This window comes from Vulpes lagopus, chromosome 14 (genome assembly GCF_018345385.1).
Source record: "Vulpes lagopus strain Blue_001 chromosome 14, ASM1834538v1, whole genome shotgun sequence".
NCBI classification, from domain to species: Eukaryota; Metazoa; Chordata; class Mammalia; order Carnivora; family Canidae; genus Vulpes; species Vulpes lagopus.
The window spans coordinates 22672722-22694017 of NC_054837.1; the positions used below are offsets into that span (position 1 = coordinate 22672722).

At 47.4% G+C, this 21296-nt stretch overlaps 1 protein-coding gene across 1 annotated transcript in view; it reads left to right on the plus strand.

Moving 5' to 3' along the window:
• Positions 1–21296, plus strand: part of KSR2 (kinase suppressor of ras 2) — a 400554-nt gene that overhangs the window by 372750 nt on the left and 6508 nt on the right. The window contains exons 15-16 of the mRNA XM_041729093.1: positions 14914–15010; positions 15979–16112. Of these exons, the coding sequence (XP_041585027.1) occupies positions 14914–15010; positions 15979–16112 (231 nt within the window). The remainder of the gene's footprint in view (positions 1–14913; positions 15011–15978; positions 16113–21296) is intronic.

The following is a 21296-nucleotide window of genomic DNA, read 5'->3' on the forward strand; positions in this document are numbered from 1 at the left end:
TGCTCATCTTATGCCCTCACTCATATTGTAACTGTGTGATTCAGTGCTATTTGGGGCTGGTGGTACCTATCTTGTGTCCTGGGAAACCCTGATTCATCTAATCCCCAAACCTGCAAACCTCCTCCTCCTTCCTGCTTAGTATATTATTAACCGGGAGTTATGTCAGGATAGGATAGGCTCATGCAACAGTGACAATCAACTCTGAAATTTCCATCGCTCACTCAGAAAGTTTACTTCTCACTCACATAGAATTTGCTGCAGTTTGGGCAATGCTCTGGGTGGTGGGGGTGGGGGTGGGGCTGCCTTCCACGCAGTCCCTCAGAGACCCAGGATATTCCAGTCTGCGGCTCTATCCTATCATCTAAAAAGAGATTATAGATGGGCTGCTCAGTATCCCAGCCAGGAAGTGGCAGGGGTCACCTTTTGTTGGCCAGAACCAGTCAGCTGGTGCTGCCTAACTGCAAAGAAACTGGGCAGCATGGTCTCCAGTGGCACTTGGAGGGAGCATCTCTGAAGCATCTCTGGAATTCAGAGACATGTGGTACTGTCTCTTCCATGCACATTTTCTAATCTAATGCCCCCAGACCTGTGAGGCAGGTTCTGGCTTGTCCATCTGCATTTATTTTAGGTGACTTGCCCAGAAGCTTAAGAGTACCCAGACTGGGGGCACCTGGTGGCTCAGTCGGTTGAGCATCCAACTCTTGGTTTCGGCTCAGGTCATGATCTCAGGGTCATGAGATTGAGCTCTGTGTCTGGCTCCACGTTCAGTGCAGAATCTGCTTGGGATTCTTTTTCTCTTCTTCCCTCTCTTCCCTCCCCCTCCCCCTCCCCTCCCCTCCCTTCCTCTCCCCTCCCCTCCTTCTCCTCCTCCTCCTCCTCCTCCTCCTCCTCCTCCTCCTCCTCCTCCTCCTCCTCCTCCTTCTCTCTCTTTCTCTCAAATAAATAAATAAAATCTTAAAAAAAAAAAAAAAACAGAATACCCAGACTGGACCTGGAACTTCATTCTGCCCAACTGCAACTTCTAAGCTCCTAGCCCTGAAGTGCTACTGCCTCCGTGATATTGTCTCTGTCCCCTCCATTCTCTTTCTCTGTTTCCGCCTATAAAAGGAACACTTACTCCCAGCACATTCCCCTGTCTCTAGATCTGTGTCCGTTTCTCCTGGGATAATGAAATGGTAGCTTAAATTCGTTTCTGTCCAAGTGGTCACCCCAGCAATGCTGCCCGTCCAGCCTGCCTTAGCTCCGCTCAGCATTCTGGCTTTATCTAAAAAGCTTCCAGTGCAAAGGACACAGTGCTTTTTGTCATCAGGCTGGCAGAGACATGGGCTGTAGAAACGGGGCAAAATTCTTTCCCTGATTGACAAGTCTGCAAAATCAGGGGTTTTTCCTATTTCCCAGACCATGGCTCCTTTGTACCTCTGCCAATGCAACAGGAAGAAATGAGTGGGGATTTTTTGTCAACTTGTAATTTTCTTTCTTGAAAACTTTATTATTTTATTTATATATCTCCTAAAATTTGCTCATTTAAAGCGTCCATACAGTTGAGTCGTTTCTAGTATGTATTCGCAAAATTGGGCAACTATCACCAATTCTAATTCTAGAACATTTCACCACCTCAAAAAGAAAAACCTTGTATCCATTAATGGTCACTCTGTACCACCACCCTCATCAACCCGCAACCCCTAGCAACCTGAACTCCCAGTTTTCAGACAAAGAATCCATGGTTTTATAGGAGTATGTCAAAGGCCAAGGGAAATACAGACATAAAGAGCTTTCTGAGAGGTGAGAGGCTTTGGCACTTCTGCACAGTCATATCTCCCAGGCTCTCCCTACACCAGTCACAAAAACATATCCAGGGATAGACATAGATGAACACATAAATGCAAAGATGCCCCCACACATGTATGCATGGCTACACGAACATGCATGTATGCATGTCCTACCTCGTTGCACCATATGCACACAGATTCACTCACATGTGTACACATGTATTCATGAACACATAAACATGCACGCGGAGAAGAGCATGGGCATCCATAGAAGCAAGAATGTGTACATACATATGGGTACACACAGACATGTGTCATGCCTATGGCTTTTGACTCAGCTACAGTGATCCATCGTGTGGCAGCAAAGGATCCGTGATTTCCTCTGCGGTGGCCCTGTGAGAGCCAGTGATCTGTAAGGAAGATATTCTAAAGCAATTTGGGATTTGCCTCACTTGGATGAACATTTGTCCTGCTCATCTAGTGCCCAGGGGCCGCCAGGGAAGGCTCCAGTGGGGGAACAAGATGTCTTGTTAAGCTCTGTCTAATTCTAGTAGCCCAATTTCTGTTGACCCATCCCAGTTTCTTAGAGCAAGGCTGAGTACACATCTTCTGTAGAGTCAGACAGTAAATATTTTTTTAATTTAAAAAAATTTTACTTATCTTTTTCAGACAGTAAATATTCTTAGCTTTGCCAGAGTCTGTTACAAGTACTCAACTCTGCCATTACAGCAAGAAAGCCTCCATAGACAATGTGCAAACAAGGGTGTGGCAGTGTTCCAATAAAACAGTGTTTACTGGGTACTTGGTCTCTTAAGCCTGTGTATCTACACTTTTTCAAATTCTTTGTGGACTCCTAACCTAGAGCAGTGTCAACAACGAGCTTGTTGGATGTGTGCTGGGATGTCCCATTCTTAAGGAAAGGGAGAAGCAGCAGAAAGGGAGCTTTGGGCAAGCCGATCCTGTTGCCACATCTTGGCCATGAAGGACCCTGGACAAGTCATTCATTCCCTTGAGCCTTTGCTTCCTCATTGGAAAAGTAGAAAGATGAACTGTTCCCCCACAGGGCTCTGGTGAGGCTTATGTTGGGAGCTTGAAAAATGTTGGCTCCCTCAGCCCTCAGCCCTGCTCTTTCTATTCCCCAAAGAGGCCATGTAGCTTAGTGGCTGAGAACAAGACGCTGGTGTCAGACAGACAACGGGGGCGGGTAGCCAGTTCTGCTCCATAGGTGTCCTCTACATGAGCTGAGCCAGAGACTTGACCTCTCTGGGTCTCAGTTTTCCCATCTGAAATAGCTATTGCACTTCCCTAATAAGGTTGAAGTCAGGAGTGCATCTGTTTGTGACCTTTGAACCACACAGGTTTGAACCGCAGTTTCATTTATATACAGATTTGCTTCTAGAAATACAGTATAACAGAGGTATTTTCTTTATGGTTCTCTTGATGCTTTCTGTCTAGCTTACCTTATTGTGAGAATACATATATAATGTATATAGCATACAAAATATGTGTTTGTCGACTTTATGTGATCTGTAAGGCATCTGGTCAGTTAAGTTTTGGGGGGAGTCCAAAGTTACATGGGGTTTTCAACCATGTGGGGAGTTGGTGCCCCTGACTGCCGTGTCGTTCAAGGGTCAACTGTAAATAAGATTATTCATGTCAAACTCTTAGCAGAGTGCTCGTGGGAAGGTTCTCAGTGAATGATATTGATGAGTTTTTTTCACTTCTGTCTTTTTTTTTATTGGAGTTCTATTTGCCAACATATAGCATAACACCCAGTGCTCATCCCATCAAGTGCCCCCCTCAGTGTCCGTCATATTGATGATTCTTAGGAGGCAGCATGGCTCTGAGGCTGCAAATGCAGAATTTAGCCTCAGGCAGATCTGGAGGTTCAAGCCTGGCTGTACCACTTGAAGCACCACCTTGGGAAATTCTACTTTCCTCTGCATTTTGGTATCCCCATTTCTTCCATGAAGGAGATGGACCCAGTGATCTATAACACTAGTTTATAGCCTGAATTCTAGAACTTTCTATACATGTTTTCTTTCATCATGGCCAGGTAGGAGCCACACTGAGGTCCATCTCCTGGGAAGGTGGACTCTCCCGTCCCCCTGCTGCTTCCCCTCCCCACCTCACCATCTCCCTCTACCCACTTGGGTGGTGGGCCCCATACGCAGAAAGGACACAGCAGTTTGTGGGGTGATGCATACAACTCATTGTCTGCTCCTCCTCCTCCTACCAGACACACAGTTATTTTTAAAAATCAGGTCATTGACTCTGCCCTCTTCATTAAGAATTGAACTTTTCCAGGGAGGGAGCGCTGTTGGGGTTTTCAGGTAAGGACCAGTCACTTGCTGCATGCTCAGAATGTGCTAAGGCCTGTGCAGAGGACAAGGCGCAAAAAAATGCTTCCTGCCTTGAAAGAGTCACAGCTGGACAGCCTTCCGAGCAAGGCCAAGGCTGAGCTGCTTGGAGCATGGATGCAGTTCATGCATTCAGCTACCTGCCTCCATCCTCATTTTAGTCTGTGGCCAGCTCGGTATTTTCCAAACTGTCTATAGGATAAACATGCATGTGGTTTCATTGCAGTCTGACTCAGAGGTGCCTTTTCCCCCTTTTTCTCTCGTTTTACAAAAGTAACATGTTTATTGGGAGAAAAAATGAGAAAAGAGAGATAAGCAGCAAAGGAAAAAAAAACTTGTAAAGCTCTAAATCCCACTACCTGGAAATAACCCTGCTGACACCTTGGAGTCTGTCCTCTCTGGATTTTTAATGCGTATAAATTAGGTGGTATGCATATACATTTTTTAAATGGTAGTTAAGTTTACTGTTCAGCTTTTAAAATATATGTATGGTCTGGTCAGGGAGCAGCAAGAACTGATGTGTTATGGGATCCAGCTCTGGAAGGCAGGGCCAGCGGTCTGTGTGGTCTTTTGGTACCTTGCGCAGATAGGGAAGAGGCTGCATGCTTCTTCAGTGACTTACCCTGGCTTGGCCCTTGGTCTGTTTCATGTGCTAAGCCAGGAAGAAGGATCTGCCCTGGCACTAAACACAGCTCTTCCAGCTACAGTGGGTCATGGGAAGAAGGAAGGTGGTAGGAACCATGTGTTGGTTCATTCACTTGTCCTAGGAGCATTTCTGGAATTCCTCCCCTGGGCCTGGCTCAGCTATATGCTGTAGGGGTGCATCCAGGAGCTCTAAAGACCCCCTCAAATGGTCCACTCCTATTTGGCCTGCCTTGATTATCTCCAGGTGGTGGCTAGGCATTCACAAACAGAAACAGCAAGTGGACTGTCAGGCCAGACTTGGGCTGACCCTGAATTTAGAGGGTTGAACGATGGTTGAGCTGGGGGGTTGAGGGGGAAAGGGTGTCTCAGCTGAGCTCAGTGGATGAAGTTTCTTAGGAGTTGGGCCATCTTGCGTGGGTTCAGCTCACTCCTCTTGGCCAAATCATTTTTTCCCAAGGGATCTTCTAAAATCCTGGAAAGGTGTGGTGCTTTCAGACCTGGACTCAAATCCAGAGCCTGTCACCTACTGAGTGTGGGACCTGGGGCTGGTGCCATAACCCTCCTGTACATGAATTGCCTTGTTTGTAATCTAGAGGCCTGAGAAGTGCTTAGCTCAGTACCTTGTCACAGAGAGCCACGTAACAGAGACCATTGTTCCATCTTGTCTCATTTCCAAGCAGTGCCAATTAGTACCTTCTCAAACTAGGGGCAGAGGCCACACACATACTCACACGATGCATAAGCAACTCTCTTCCATCCTCAGCCCACCTCACAGGTCACAGAGCACTGTGAGTTCCAGAGGTTTCCAGTAGTTTGCCTGAGATCACACAGCCAGGAAGGGGCAGACTTTTATCCCAAGCAGTTCTGATTCTGAAGTGTGTTCTCCTATCCAAGCTGGCTTACTGCCTCTGTCTCCCATCCATACAATGCGAAGAACCCTACCCACTTTAGAGAGCTCTTTGAAGCATTGAATGAGAGGATCCCTGGAAACCTTTTGCCTCTGTCCTAGTCCCCTGGCCAGCCTTCAGGAGATGCTCATCATCCTGAACAAGATGGTGCCCGCCCTTCTTGGAGAGATGAGACTGGTTGGGGGGGTCAGGGGGGCACGTGGGGAGAAGTTGCCAGAAAGCCGTGTAGTCTTTGCCATAAGACAGCATGATGTGGCAGGAAGGGGGGCACCCTTCTCAGGAGGGGTCCTGAGATGCCAGCCTGACCACTTACGAATGGAGGCACCCACCTCCCTCTTCTCCGTCTCTCTCTGACCCCACGTTAGTTTCTCCATTGCCCTACTTAGAATTGTTCTATTTCCTACTGTCTGTTCCTCCATGAGTGTGTCAGTTTCATGAAAACAGGGATATGACCCTTTTTGTCCTATCACTGTGCATAGGACAGGAGAGAAAGGTTTGCAGGTACAGGGATTACATGAGGTTTTCCCAGAGGGGAGGACAGGTACTGCTCGGCCCACATAGCATTGAATCACGGAGGGTGAGACCCCCCCCCCCTTTTCTTCTTCTATTCTCTTTCCATCCTCCTGGTGACATAAAGGAGAACGTTTCCACCCAACGCTAGCATCCAACACCTTCTTAACCTTGACTTGCTAAATTTCTTTTTTTTTAAATCCAAAAAACAAAAAAAACAAAGAAGGGGCCTCAAGATCAGACCATTTGGCAGGCCACAGTGCCCAGCTAGGATTTCGTTTTGTTTAACGTGTTGGCTTTCACCATGCTTACTTTTACATTTATCTGAGGCTAGAGATACTGGCTTTCTACCTGGCAGTGATAGAAGATAATGATAAACATTTCTTTAAATACACATTTTTTTCTAGGAAGTGCACCTAAATGAAATTATTAGCAAGTGATAAATAATGCAAGGTGGCCCATCTGGCAGAAATCTTAAGGTGGTTCTGGAATGATCACCATGAGATACACGTCTGACGCTTAGGAGATGATTTTTAAAAAACCAATATGCTTCAGAGTTAGGGAGGATCAGGTCCTGGGATGTTTTTGGACAAGGTCAAAAGGAACAGGTCTCAGATGGCAGCTGGACCACGCAATGTGACGCAATGTGACCAGAGAGAGGGGGACCAGCTAGGCTACCATTTCCTGAAAGTGCTTCCTGTAGTGAGCTAAAGGCTCCAGCTTCCCCCACTGGCTGCCTGTGCCCTTGGAGCACTCCTACCCTTGTGAAGCCCAGAACCACCAAGAGCAGGATGTCACCAGATACCCAGAAGCCTGAGGTCACAGTCGGGGGCAGGAGGGCTCACTAATTGGCACAACCCTGTCTCCATACTGGAAGGACTCAGAGCAGCAGCCTCTGCACTTAGCAAAATTGGATCCAGCCCTGGAGAGAAAGATCCCGTAAGGTAGGGTCTAAGCTTCCTTTTTCCCTCCCTACTTCTCGAAGCTTTTCAGCAATATCAGAAGCTGGAAAGGGGGTGTGTGCATTAGCAAAAAGTAAGCCCCACTTTCCTGGGCAGCTAGGCTCCTGCTCTGCACGGTCCAGTATCTGGCAGGCCACCATCCTCTTTCTGTCTGGCTGGGACACGAGCCTTCTGCCACCAACCCCTTACTAAATGGAACTCTATAACTCTTCATTTCCTGGACGCACGTCGGGTTAAGCAGGTGGCAAACAGCTGGCATTTCTCACTTGCTTTCTGGCATTTCCCATTTTTAATAGGAAGCTAACCTGGCATTTTTTATTAGAAAGCCCCAGAGTCCCAAGGTTTAATATCTTCAGTGTTAGATTCATGAACGACTTGGAAGTTAAAAGCTTGCCTGCGGCTGGAATTTGATGGAGGATGCAACTTGTCGCTTGAAATGTGATTTATTTGCTCAAGGGAAGGGGGGAGGAGATGGGCAGTTAAGTGGGTTTGGAGTTTTGAGTGGTGGGCGATGCTTAGAAGTAAGTGAACAAGCAAAGGGTTGTATATCCCTTCTGACAGAACAGAGTGTTTTTAAAATAACAGCTGACTTTGAAACCCATTGCCTTAGGGACTCAAATCAGACAGAGCTAAGAAGGATGGTTTTCACCCAATTGTTTTTTTTTTTTTTATTTGGAAGATCAGCACTTGAGGGGGGGCAGGCCCTGGGAGATGTTCTCTAGAGCCCAGCCATATGGCCTTTGCTGTAGTACTCAAGTGTACCCTACCTCAGGGCCTTTGCACTGGCTGGTGTCTGAGCCTGGAACTCTCTTCCTCAAGATCTTCATGTGGCTGGCTTCTTTCTTCATTCAGCTCTTGGCATGAATATCACCTCCCCTGAGAGACTTACCCTGACCATCTTGCTAAAGTAGCCCCCAGCTCCGTCACTCTCTGTCCAGTAAATCTATTTATTCTCTCCTTAGCCCCTGTGCCTCTCTGAACATCTCATCTATCTGCTTGGTTTACTTATTTATTGCCCATTGTCTCCCCTGGCCAACCAGCCTCATGAGATTAAGGACTGGTCCTATCTTGCATACGCCCACAACAGTATCACCTAACCCTAGAATGCTACTGTGCCCACAGTGCCACTCACTAAGTGGGGGGTGAATGCAGCTGATTATCTCTGGGCCTCAGTAAAATGAGATTGGTCTTGAGCAGTGGTTCTCAAAGTGGTGTGTCTGCACTAGCATTTTAGCATTACCTGGGAACTTGTTCAAGATGCAAATTCTCTGCCCTAGAATCAGAATTTCTCAGGATGGAGCCATCTTTTTTTAACAAGCTCTTCCAGGGAATTCTGATGTACATTTAGGTTTGCCAGCCACTGGCCTCATGCTTAAACAACTATGAGGTCTAGACAGGTGTAACTTGTAGGAAGGGGAGCAGGTGTGGCAGAGGAGACCATGCATGCCAGGTCTAGGACATTCCAGTTTAAGACCAGGCATATCTGAAAGCCCAACAGCCCCCTCCAAAACCAACAGACCATCTGTTACCCTCAACTAGAGGCCCTTAGAGCTCACAAAATAAAGCCCACAAACAAATAAGCCCGGAGAGACGAAGACAGACCCTTGAGAAGTTGTTTCTGTTTAATTGGATGTGATGTTCCGGTGGCGATCTCACTCCCTGGAATACTGAAAGAGGAGGTCTGGCCATGTGAGGCAGCCCGTGGCGTTGCATGTATTCATTCCTTCAGAACCTTCTGTGTAGTGGGAGTACAGGTGCGGCCAGATTGACCTAGACCCTGCCTTCATGGAGCATAGTCTGGAGGAGGAGACAGCCTGTCATCAAAGATTCCAGGCAACAAGTGTATGATTCCAACCAGGACAAGTGTTGCAGAGATGAAATCCATGGTGCTGCAGGGACCTACTGGGGAGGAGGGAACTAGTTAGGGAGGCCAGGGGAGGCTTTCAAGGACGCATGGGGAGAGCTGAGGAAACAGCACATGCAAAGGCCTTGAGGTAAGCATGTGTGGCTGGAGCTCAGTGAGCAAAGGGGAAAATCCCAACAAGAAAGGGGTGGGGCCAGTCTGTGTAGCACCTGTGGGCACTGGTAGAGTTGGGTCTGTATCCAGAGAGCACTGCGGGGAGTGGGAAGGGGGGGGCACAGAGTTGGGGGGCACACACTGTAGCAGGGAATGGCCAGGTCTGCTTTGTATTTTGACACGGCCTCTCAGCATGCTGGATATAGACCAAATCAGGGAAGCCAGAGAGGCAGTCAGGGGCAGTTGTGGCCACCTACGCAAGAAAGGAGTAGTATTTGCAATAATATCAGCAGTAATATTATTAGCAGCGATCTGAGCTGCTGTTGAAGGAGTACATGTTCCGGCCAGATGCTGGGCCAAGAGTTGTACCTGCATGACCTCATTTCAACCTCCTGCCCTCCTGCCAGGCAGTATGTACGTGCTGCCCGCTGGATTTGTTTCCTATAGCTGCCATCTGTATCTTGCAGTTCTAGAGGTCAGCAGTCTAAAATGGGCCTCACAGGGCCAAGATCAAGGTGGCAGCTCTATTACATCCTGGAGGCTCCTTTGGCTTCATCCTTTGGCTTATGGACCTTCCCCATCTTCACAGCCAGCGATGGCTGGTTGAGTCCTTCCTCCGTACTCTAATCTCTCTCTGACTCTTTTTTGCCTCCTTCTTCACTTTAAGGGCCCTTGTGATGACACTGGACCAACCCAGAAAACCCAGGATAATCCCCCGCCCGCCCCCCCACAACACACTGAAAAAGTCTTAATTTAATCACCTCTGCAAAGTTCCTTTTGCCATGTAAGGGACAGAGTCACTGTTTCTGAGGATTAGGATGTAGATGTCTTTGGGGGATCACTGTTGGCCGACCACACTCACAGTTACAGATGGGGACACTGTGCCTGGCCATGTGGACTTGGAGGTGGCAAAGCTGGACTGGGAGCCAATCTGTCAGTCGGAGGAGGAGGTGGCCCCCAGGCACATATCCCCCTGCCTGGTTCGTTCACACAGGCCTGGGTCCCCAGATTTGGTGCTAAGGGGTTTGGAGGAGAGAAGTGAAGTGGCTGCCTCAGACATCTTGATTTCTCTCCCAGTCACTGTTTTTGGTAGAAAGTAGCCAGTTTGGACAGAGGTCCTTGATAAGCCTCGTAGATGGTTTTATCTTGTTGTTTCTAGCAATCCTCTTTTAGGCTGGTTTGTAACAAGCATCTCACATGTGCAGTGCCATCCTGGCCAGAAGGCTCACTGTTACCTGGGACATGGGTTCAAAGGTCAGAACTGTGTGAATGAGTTGCCTGGGGTCAAGGCTGGGGAGACCTATCAGCCTGCAAATAAAGTGGGAAATGTCCCATCCTTGTTTCTCTTTTTGGAGAAATGTGATCCTTTTGCAGAGAGATATACTGAGAGGGGAATGTGTGTATGTGTGCATGCGTGCGCATGCATGCTCCTGTGTGTGTGTGTGTGTGTGTGTGTGTGTGTGCACGCTCATGCTTACCGCCCCAGAACCTAGAGAGGTACTAACTACATCCTGAAGCCACTAAAACATCTTCTCCTGACCTCCAGACTGACTGCTACCAAGGCCAGCAGCCTCATTAATCTTTATTGCCTTAGTAGCAACATTATGGCTACTGTTCACTGAGGGTGTACGACGTGCTGGAGTCTCAGAAAAAGTCATGGAGCAGAAGATGGGAGTTAAAGAGCGTAAGCTCTGGAGCCAGGCTGCCTGGGTTCAAATCCTAGCTCCACTTAAACTCTCTGAGCCTCAGTTTCCTTCTCTGTAAAACATGGTTGATCCAAGACTTCATTAAATCCAAGATGCCATCAGTCACAACATGGACCATGTATTCATGAACTATAAAGAATACAGTGAGAGCAAATACTGTTACCTGTTCGTGAATAAGACGCATTCTGAGGGCAGCCCCGGTAGCTCAGCGGTTTAGCGCCGCCTTCAGCCCAGGGCCTGATCCTGGAGACCCGGGATCGAGTCCCACGTCTGGCTCCCTGCATGGAGCCTGCTTCTCCCTCTGCCTGTGTCTCTGCCTCTCTCTCAATCTCTGTCTCTCGTGAATAAATAAATAAAATCTTAAAAAAAAAAAGACGCATTCTGATTTTAGAGATGTTAAGTTTCAAGGAAATGCACATCTTAGGATCCATGAAAACAGAAAGAACACCCACTGTGTGGGTCTGTTGTGCTTAGACTGGCACCTGGCACATAGAAAGGGCTCATGCACGTTAGCTGGTGTTGTTACTATTACCCCCATTTTACAGATGAGGAAACTGAGATCAAAGTCACTTCCCAAGGTCACCCAGCAAGTAGTAAATGGTAGAGTCAGATTTGGATTCCCTTGTCTGCATGTCTCTTAAATGGTCCCAAAATCATATCCACACCACGGAGGAGATGAGAGAAAGATCAGGAAAAGGCTGACACCATCTCTGTATGTCTGTGAGCAGGTCTTCCACCCCTCTGGGTCTCCATATCCTCATCTGTGGGAATGGGCCAGTGGTGTCGACCCTGCAGCGTTGCTGGGAGGATTTGTGAAAGTGAATAGGTCCCACACACATGCTCAGTAAACCTTCATCCTTTATTCCCTTCCCTTCCCACCTCCTACCCTGCAAGCAGCTTTTTGGGCACTGCCTTTAGCCACAGAAACCCCAAGCTCAGAGCAGTTGCCAAAGATACTTGGACTGACTTGCCTGGAGTATCCGAGCCTCAACCACCCTGGACACCTGCCTGATGTCTGCTCCAGCTTAGAGCTCAGCCTTCTCCCTGCACCTGCTCTCCAGCTCAACCCCGATGCACACCTGGCAGGCATAGCCAGGCCCAGAGCCCCTAACTCCTCTGCAGAAACTGCCTCTCGGGACTGTACTGCTTGGAAGCAGACAGCTCAACCCCGATGCACACCTGGCAGGCATAGCCAGGCCCAGAGCCCCTAACTCCTCTGCAGAAACTGCCTCTCGGGACTGTACTGCTTGGAAGCAGATACCTGGGGTATCCGTGTTGGTTTAGATCCTCCTGTAAATTTCTACACATGGTGAATTGTTCATCCTTGCCTGTTTGTTGAAAGCAAGACTATCTGGCAAAGTGTCCAGATCCTAAGAGCACAACCTGCTGAATTTCCACTAAATTCACACTCCTGTACCGGTACCCAAATCAAAACAGAACATTGCCTGCGCACCCCCCCACCCCCCTCATTCTCTCTCAAGCCTCCCAGTTCCCAACTGTCAGCACTGCACAGACTTCTAGCACTTGGATCAGTTTTGTCTGCTTTTGCACTTTATATACATGAAATCATTCAGTGTGAGTATTGTGTGTCTGGCTCCTCTGGTTCAATGTTGCATTTATGATTTTTGCCGTTAGCAATAGTTTATGGTTATACAGTACAAATATATACATATTGTTATATGGCCACATCACAATCTATCCATCTTTGGTGATGAATACTTGGATTGGCTCCGGTGTGGGGCTGTAATGAATGGGCTGTTACTAATGTGGTAGTACGTTCTGGTGTATCTGTGGGTGAATGTGAGTATGCATGCCTGTTGCCTATATACTTTGGGGAGGAATTGCTGATCGTGGGTTATTTGTATCTTTCACGTTGGTAGCTGTGCCAAGCTGTGATTGTGCAAATTTACATCCCACCAGTCTGTGTTGGTTTCTCCAGCAGCCCCAGAAACCACAGGGTAGCGAGAGAAGCAAAGGTTTTCGCAGCTGCTCCTAGAGAGAAAGATGTGAGCAGGGAAAGATGGGATGGATATTTGAAGCCTGCGACTTGTATGCAGTTATTCTGGGAAGGAGAGTCTGGGAATCCGGGAGCCTATTGCAATGATTTGCTCTATGGGGATAGTATTTTCTGGGCTCTGGCCTGTAATGAGTGTAGGTGGCTGTTCAAGAACTGAGTATCCAGGGGAGAGAATCCACCCACGGTCCCCACCATCCCCAATATTTAAATGTCAATATGGTTTAATTGGCTGCACAGCCCACTGTCTCTCCATCTCCTGCAGCAGCTACAGCAAATGTACCCTAGGACAGCAACAACAGGGGACAGCCTTGAGTCACCGTTGCTGCCACCTGCCAGCTTACTGGGTGACCTTGGACAGGTTAATCAGACTCCCTGGGAGTCAGCTTCCCTAAGAATCTCACCTTAAGGAAGTAAAGAAACACATCTTAGTCAAAGATCATGGGTAGCATTTGGGATGGGTGGATGGGTGAATACGTAGCTGGGTAGATAGGTAGAAATATAATAGATGGACAAACAGATGTGATGCGTGTATAAATATACTGCACATATTTGCACAAGGATGTGCATGCATTTGCCATTTTATTGATCATTTGCCACCTCTCCTAACAGCCCGCATTTTGTGAGCACTTAATATGCGTCAAGCATGGAGAGATGCCTGTACTTTTACACACCTGATTTCATGTGATTCTCTTTAACAATCTCATAAGGCAGGAACTATTTACCCCCTTTTACAGATAATGAAAATGAAGCTCAAAGAGGTTAACTCATCTGCCTGGGGTCACACAGCCACTAATGACAAACCAGGATTCTAAACCACAGAGTTTGACTAGACCTCGGTTCTAACTGCTTTGCTACACTTTCCACCACATGCCTTCTCTCATTCAGTTCTCACAGTGACTCTACAAGGGTAGGTATTCTCTTTGATAGCTAAGGAAACCGAGGTCCAGAGGGGTTAAGTAACCCATCCAAAGACACACAGTAAGAAGCCGAGCTGGGATCCAAACTGAGGTCTCTCTGCCACAGTTCTAGCTCCAACCACATTTTCTCAGCTAAGTCTTGCAGGTGACAAAGGCTCAAACAATACTAAAGGAGGGACTGAGAGTCTTTTAGCAATTAACTCCTAGATTAAAAGAAAAATTCAAGCCATTATTTTGACACAAGATGGAACGTGAACTTTCCTAATACCATCCCTCCCTCTTTCAGCCAACACTGGATACTATAAGCCAGACGTGGTGCTAAGGGCTGGGGATGAGGTGGGGAATCTAGAATTCATTCATTCACTCACTCATTCGGTGACCACGTACTGAGTGTCTGTTGTTGCGTGCCAGGAACTGAGCCCGCTGCAGAAAGGACAGACGGATGGGCATGCAGGCAACTAAATGAGGAGGTGTTACTGTCACTGCATTAATGTCCTTTGTCATCTTTTCATTTATCTTAAACATTGGTCCTCAAAATGAATTCAATGAGGCTGAAAAAGTTTGAAAAGCCCTCTATGTAGAATGTAGACAGGCATCTGGTTTGGGGGGAAGAGCATTGATGTTGACAGGCCACCGTCTGAAGGCTTGAATGCATCATTGGCCAATGGTACTTGGTGGATGTGAGCCACCATTCTGCTGGTGTTTTATCACTGTCCCCCCACCTCAGCAGCTTCTGGAGAGTGGGAGCAGCTGGGACGAGTGGCTGGCAGAGTGATAAGTGGTGTCTGAGGACCCCAGAAGTTTCTGGTTTATGCGCAACTTTCCTTCTGTGCAACCCTAGGACAGATGGAACTGGGCCCGGGTTAGATTCTGTAGTATCCTATGATGCCGGCGGGGGGAGAGGGGGCGGTGTTGGTGATGAACCCAAAGAACGTGCCCCTGATCTGCATCCCAGAACCAGGTCTGAGGTCCAGTTACAGGCTCATTATCCAATAGGCAAACTAGGGGCACATCCAGTCTTATTTGTCACATCTAACAACTACCGTGGGTCACTCTCACCGGAACAACTGCCAATCATTTATTTTGTTCTTTTGCTTTCCAGCCTCTGTAAGGGACGGACGCTCTATTCTGTGGTGAGGGATGCCAAAATCGTCTTGGATGTCAACAAAACGAGGCAGATTGCCCAAGAAATTGTGAAGGTACCACAGGGTCTGGGGCTCCCTCCTGAGATGCATGGTTTATCTTCAGATCAACAGTCTGGATTTTAAAAAAATTAAATTTGACCTAATAAATACCACACTGCAAGTGAAGAAGAGTTTTGCCCAGATGTCACCATTAGGGTTGGTCTCCTGATGTTTGACTTCCATCTGGTGCCTCATTGTCATGATAATTGGGCATGTACAGGGACCAGGAGAAGTTTGTGCTGCTAGATTCCCTTACCCCTCAGATGCTTGAATTCCTGTGAGTGCAAACCATCTCTCTCTCTCTCTGCAGCTGCTGGGGAAACATCCAATTGTTGCAAGTTGTTTGGGATTAAAACAAACTGGAACATCCTGTGTTTTCTGGCAGGTGCCTCATTAGTCAGTTGACTGGGGCTTTTAGTTCCCATTTGGAAGTGTTAGGACTGAGCCATTAGAAGAGATAAAATGTGACTGCTCATAAAGGCAAAACCCCAAAAATCTAGAGACTCACCCTTGAGTGAGACCTCCACTAGACTCTCTGTGATCTTGATCATTGGCTCATGATCCATGCTGCACTGATATGAGTTAAGTAGATATAAAACAAATCTCCTGCAGAGGAATTATTTTTTTAAAAGAGGAAGTGTGGGGAGGTGGTTGATGGGATTCCTTTCTCCGGGAACCTCTTCTTCGTTTTTGTCTTCATTTTTTTTTCCCCACAAGGGACATCTTCCCTTGTTTGTTCTTCAGGAAGCATACAAGCTAGGTAAGAATAGTGGTGGTCATCCGGGGGTGGTGGCAGACATGTGTTCTGGGGACCCTGCCTGTTCCCACTTGCCATGACTTCTCCAAGCCTCTGTGTTTGGGCTCCCAGCGCTGCAGCTGTCCAGGACACTCTTGTTGGAAGGGCAAGGAGGGTGAACCCAAGCCAGAGTAGCAGCGAGCACTCAGGTGTTCCCTGGAAATTCCTATTTCCTTGCTTCTTGCAGGGCATGGGCTACCTCCACGCAAAGGGGATCCTTCACAAGGACCTCAAGTCAAAGAATGTCTTCTATGACAATGGCAAAGTGGTGATCACAGACTTCGGGCTCTTCAGCATTTCTGGGGTGCTGCAGGCTGGCAGGTGAGTGGCAGTAGAAGGGCATAGTGGAGTTCTTGACAGATGACACTCAGGGGTGAGAAGTCACCCAAATGACCAGTGACCTAGACTGGGTCTTGGGCCGGAGGTCATTTAGCTGAGCAGCTAAGTAGGCTATTGCTGATGCTACAGTGCTGATGCCAGGTCAAGCCATGATTCCCTGGGAGCCTGTCTTGCAAGCAGTACTTTTGAGCCCACGTGCGTGTCGTTGTTTTTTTTTTTTTCAAAGATTTTATTTATTCATGAGAGACAAAGAGAGGCAGAGACACAGGCAGAGGGAGAAGCAGACTTCCTGTGGGGAGCCCGATGCAGTGCTCGATCCCAGGACCTCAGGATCACACTGAGCCAAAGGCAGATGCTCAACCACTGAGCCACCCAGGCACCCCTGAGCCCACATGCATTATTGAACACTGAGCATTCCTGAATCCTGAAAGACCTTGCCCTTGAATTTAGCTGGAAGACCCTTTGCCCCGAGTACCCACCTGGAAGTTGGAATCACCCAAGAGTCCTTGCTCAGAGTTTTCTTATGAGCCAATCCATTTTAGTGCAGCAAGAGTACAGTTAAGGGATTTAAAATCTGACCCACCTGTGCCCCACCCCCACCACTTGGCTCTGCCACTTAATAAGTGTGACTTTAGTTACACAAATGGAACTTCCCTGACCTTCAGTTTCTGTGTCTGCCAGAAAAATGACAGTGTGATCATGCCTACCTCGTCGGATCATTGTGTGGATGAAATGACACAATCAGGCGTCCAGCACAGTGCCCAGAGCATAGGAAGCACACCACACAGAGTAGCTGCTGCCGAGTTGTTGAAATTACTATTAATTTGCATATACCTCCCCCAGTGTCACCCAGGAGAATCATTAACCATCCTTAAGTAATTAATTCTCAGGAGCCACTCACCCGAGGGCAAGCTGCCTTGAGTTGACCATGAGAAACAGCTTGATTCCAAATAAACAACCCATGATTCAGAAAGTCTGCCCTCAGTGACTTTTAATTTGGAGCTGCACGCATGCGTGCGCGCACTCACACAAACTTAAAAACCCTGCGGTTTTCTCTAATCGTGCCTTTTATAAGAGGTACCTGTCTCCTCTGGATGGCAGCCCCACACTCTTCTTTTACTTCAGTTTCAGCTGCTTTGAGGTACTGATCTCTTTGAGGTCCACCCCAGGGTCCCCCCCTACCCAAAGTGAATTTCATTCAAGCTGTATAATATCTTAAATCTAAGAGCCTCCAAAAATCAGCAACACTTGATCTAGCTGCTTCTGTGTGATCTAGATACAGGAAGCATAACAAAAGCATAAGTTTGTCTTCAGCTTTTACTCCACCCAAAAAAAGAGTCAGTGCGGTCTCCCAAACTATCTATGGCACCTGAGATGAAAAAAGAAGTAGGTAAATGAACAAAGATATCAGTGGATAGGTTGGTGGAGAGAGTCCATCGAGTCAGAACCCAACAAGCCAGGAAGGCTGAACCACATTCCTTCTTCCCCTGGTCTTCCCAGCAGCACTCACAAGTGGGTTTGCTGGCAGAGAATTTGCATGTGTACACATATGTGCGCACACACATAATTTGCAAGCATGCATGCACGCGCATGCATGCTCACATACACATACACTCCATCCATCCATCTATCCATCCATCCGTCCATCTATCCATCCAACCCCCCGGGGTTAAGAGGAGGAGAAAGCAGTTGGCAACATTACTATGCACTCAAGTATTTGTGTCCAAAAAGAGGTCCAGCAGATGCTTTTGTGAACCTACTTCAAGGCTCTTTTAAAAAAATCATCCAATTGCTCCCTCCTGGAGGTGTGTCCACATACCTTCCCTTTCTCCTGGCTAGTGGATTCTCCTGAAGGTGGAGGATAAGGAGGCAGGACCTCTGATTTTCTCCCTTTTGGTTCTTGGTTTTCTAAAGCCTCAGGGTAAAGAGGAAGAAAGGAAATGGAATGACGTGAGCATCCTTTCCTTTACCTCATTCACAGGGGCCCAGTGTCAACCGGGAATCAAGTTCAAGTCAAGGGCAAAGTGGCTGCTGGCCTTGTCCAGCCGGCATTCCCCCCACTCCCACCCCTGCCCAGCCTGGTCATTAAAACAAACCTGGGCAGTGTCAAGAGAGGCCAGGGAGTCCTCAGCAACCTCTCCCACAAAAATCCACATTTCTTGGCTGCCTAGCCCCCCATCAGGGATCTCCTGTGCTTGTTGTATGTTCCCTGCTACAGTTGTACGTAGGGCTTCAGTTTGCTCCCTAAGGGGGGCATTTCTCTAGGAATTGCTGTAAAATTATGGTTGGGAGTCTCTGGAGTCACTTAGTACATCTACAGCTTTAGGCAGGTCACTTAAGTATTTTGAAGCTCTGTATCCTCATCCACAGTACAGGGATTTTATCCATCTGATTGTCGGATTAGTGGGACTGAGTGTAATGGATAACCTGGCACACGTGAGACACTCAGCGGGGGCTGCTTGCCATCCTGCTCTGCCCTCAGTGGGGACTTAGGGCATTCACGGTGCTGGGTTCCCCGCAGGGGAAGATCTGGGCCTGGACAGGGGTAGAGGGTTACCCTGTGAAGGGAGCGTGCCCTGAACATCCAGACCGACCGCAGGGGCTTCCCTAGAGCCTGTCCCCAGCATTGCCAACATGCAGCTGTTCTGCTATCGTCGGGAAAAGGTGTCATTTTTAATGCCAGAACCATCATGCCAGCCCCCCGCAGGCTGTTATTAATCATAATAATAACCATAATGAAGATGATTTGAGTTTGTCACTGATGGGCCCATCACTATGGGATAGGGGCATCCCGGAGTGTCTGGGTCAGGCCTAGCATTGAGCCCCCTCCCAGGCATGTGTCCCCTCCCATCCTGGGTTGATGGTTAGGAAGGGACCAGCACCCCTCCTTCTGACCTATCTTGCAATTCCAAACCTGCACTGAGCCAGCGAGTCCAGAATAGGCAGCAGAAGCGGTCAGGAAGAGATCAGAACTGGGGCACTCTCCCTTTGGGCAGCAGCATCGCATCTCATCATACACCCCCAATAGCCTGGCCATGCCTGGAGAGTGTTAGCTGGCTCAGGCCATGGCCCACCCTTCTTGAAGGATGCTCTTACTTTGGGCTCTAGGCTCAACTTCATCTCTGTGTCCTCAGGATGAAAATACATTTGTAGGGCACAATTCTGTTTAATAATCATGTGGCCCCCACCAGAAAGGATTATCCAGCCCCAAAACTCCTAGAGGCTCTCTTATCAGGGTTCTATCCTTCCCCTACACATGGTCCACAAGATAACTTTAGGGATGGCATGAATAAGCATATTTCATCTTAATTTTAATTAAGATGAAAAATTTTAATTAAGATTAATTTAGTACTAAAAAAGTGCTAGTTCCCATGTATGGTCATGTAAAGAAGTAAATGAAAAAACCCATTTGCAGTAAATAATAGTCAAGAGCAGCACTGTCCAATAGCTCTCAGCCATATAAGGCTATGTCGTTTTAACTTTAATTAAAATTAAATAAAATTAAAAGTTTAATTCTTTAGCTGCACTAGCTGGGTTTCAAGTGCTCAGGGGTCGTGTTGGCTAGTGGCCACCATATTGGATGGCACAGACAGAGAACGTTTCCATCATCATGGAAAGTTCTATTGGATAGTGCTGCTCTAGAAGGTTTTCAGATAATCATCAGGGGAGTAGGGCATCACACCTGACATAGCTCAGAAGCCATCCTAGGGGAACTGTAGAATCTAGGCAGCCCCAGGTCCCCCATATTCTGGAGGCTCTGGACCATCACAATCTCACTCCTAATGGTTGGAGATATCTATCCCCCTCTCCCATAGCTGCCCCTTTTCCCTGAATTAACTGGCCCTTTCCTGGGAATCTTGAATCAGTGGAAACCTTATGGGAGATCTGCTCAGATTCCAGTCCCAGATGGAGAGCTCTGTACTTACAATAGTGAAAAAGGCAGCCAGCGTCTTTCCTCTTCCAGGAATTTATCCTAAGGAATAATCATAGATGTGGGTGCAAATATATTCACAGTGGCTACCAAATGATGTTCTTCCCAGCATTGTTTATACTGATGAAAGAGGGAGGCCCATCAACTAGGGATTGGTTGTATACATTTTAACAGATACATGGGATTGGCATGATATGTGCCAATGATGCTGGCTGCCTTTAGGTTTCTAGAACACCCCAAACAGGGTTTGCCTTACACCTTTATCCTAACTTCCCCTTCTGCCTAGAATAATATCCTTCTCCTTGTTCATATGGCTTGGTCCTTTATGTCCTGTCAATCTTAGCTCACATTTTATCTAAAGTGAGTTCACTCTTATCTTTAACACATTCCCCTGTTTAAATTATTTTGTATAATGCTTATCTCTCTCTGTATTTTTCCTATTAATTTAATTCATTTGTCATCCCCTTCCCCTCCCAAAGCACAGGCTCCAGGAGGGCAGAGACCTTGCGGTGTCCTTCACTGGTGTCCTTCAGCACCACTGTTCATGGTGCTTAGGCATAGTAGATTCTCCAAAAATACAGCGAATCCTCATTGCTCATGGATTCCATATTTGTGAATTTGCCTACTCAAATCTATTTGCGCCTCCAATATCAATGCAGCACCTTCTCATTCACAGGCATGCATAGGGTGGTGAAAATTTGAATCACCTGATGTAAGTGTTCCCAGCTGAGGTCAGACAAGGGGATACTCTGCATCTCATACACTGATGACCAGGGGACAGGAATGGGAGGGGGGCCATGCAGTACAGGGCAGGAAGTCCTGGCCTCGGGACCAGTTGGACAGAGTTTTGCAACTCTGGCAAATGGTCATGGGGAAGCCTCAGACACATTATATGACACTTTTGAGCCTTGTTTTCTCTTCTGTAAAATAATGAAAATAGAATGTACTAGGATGAGTTGTTTTTAGGATTTAAGATTATGATTTATGTGAGGTGTGTGTGTGAATACATATTTCCTCTAGGAGCAATTTTCTTTATTTGCTAATTCACTATTTGCAGAGACTTTATAAAACATAACTACCATGAATAAGAAGGCTCAGCTGTATTGGTTGAATGAATATGCAGAAGGGGGTGCCTCAGAGGCAGAGGGACCCAATGAGGGTTTGAGTGTTGAGTGTGTCTCTCCAGATCAGTCTTCTCTGCCCCTTTCACTGGGTCTCAGCCTCAAGTACAAGGT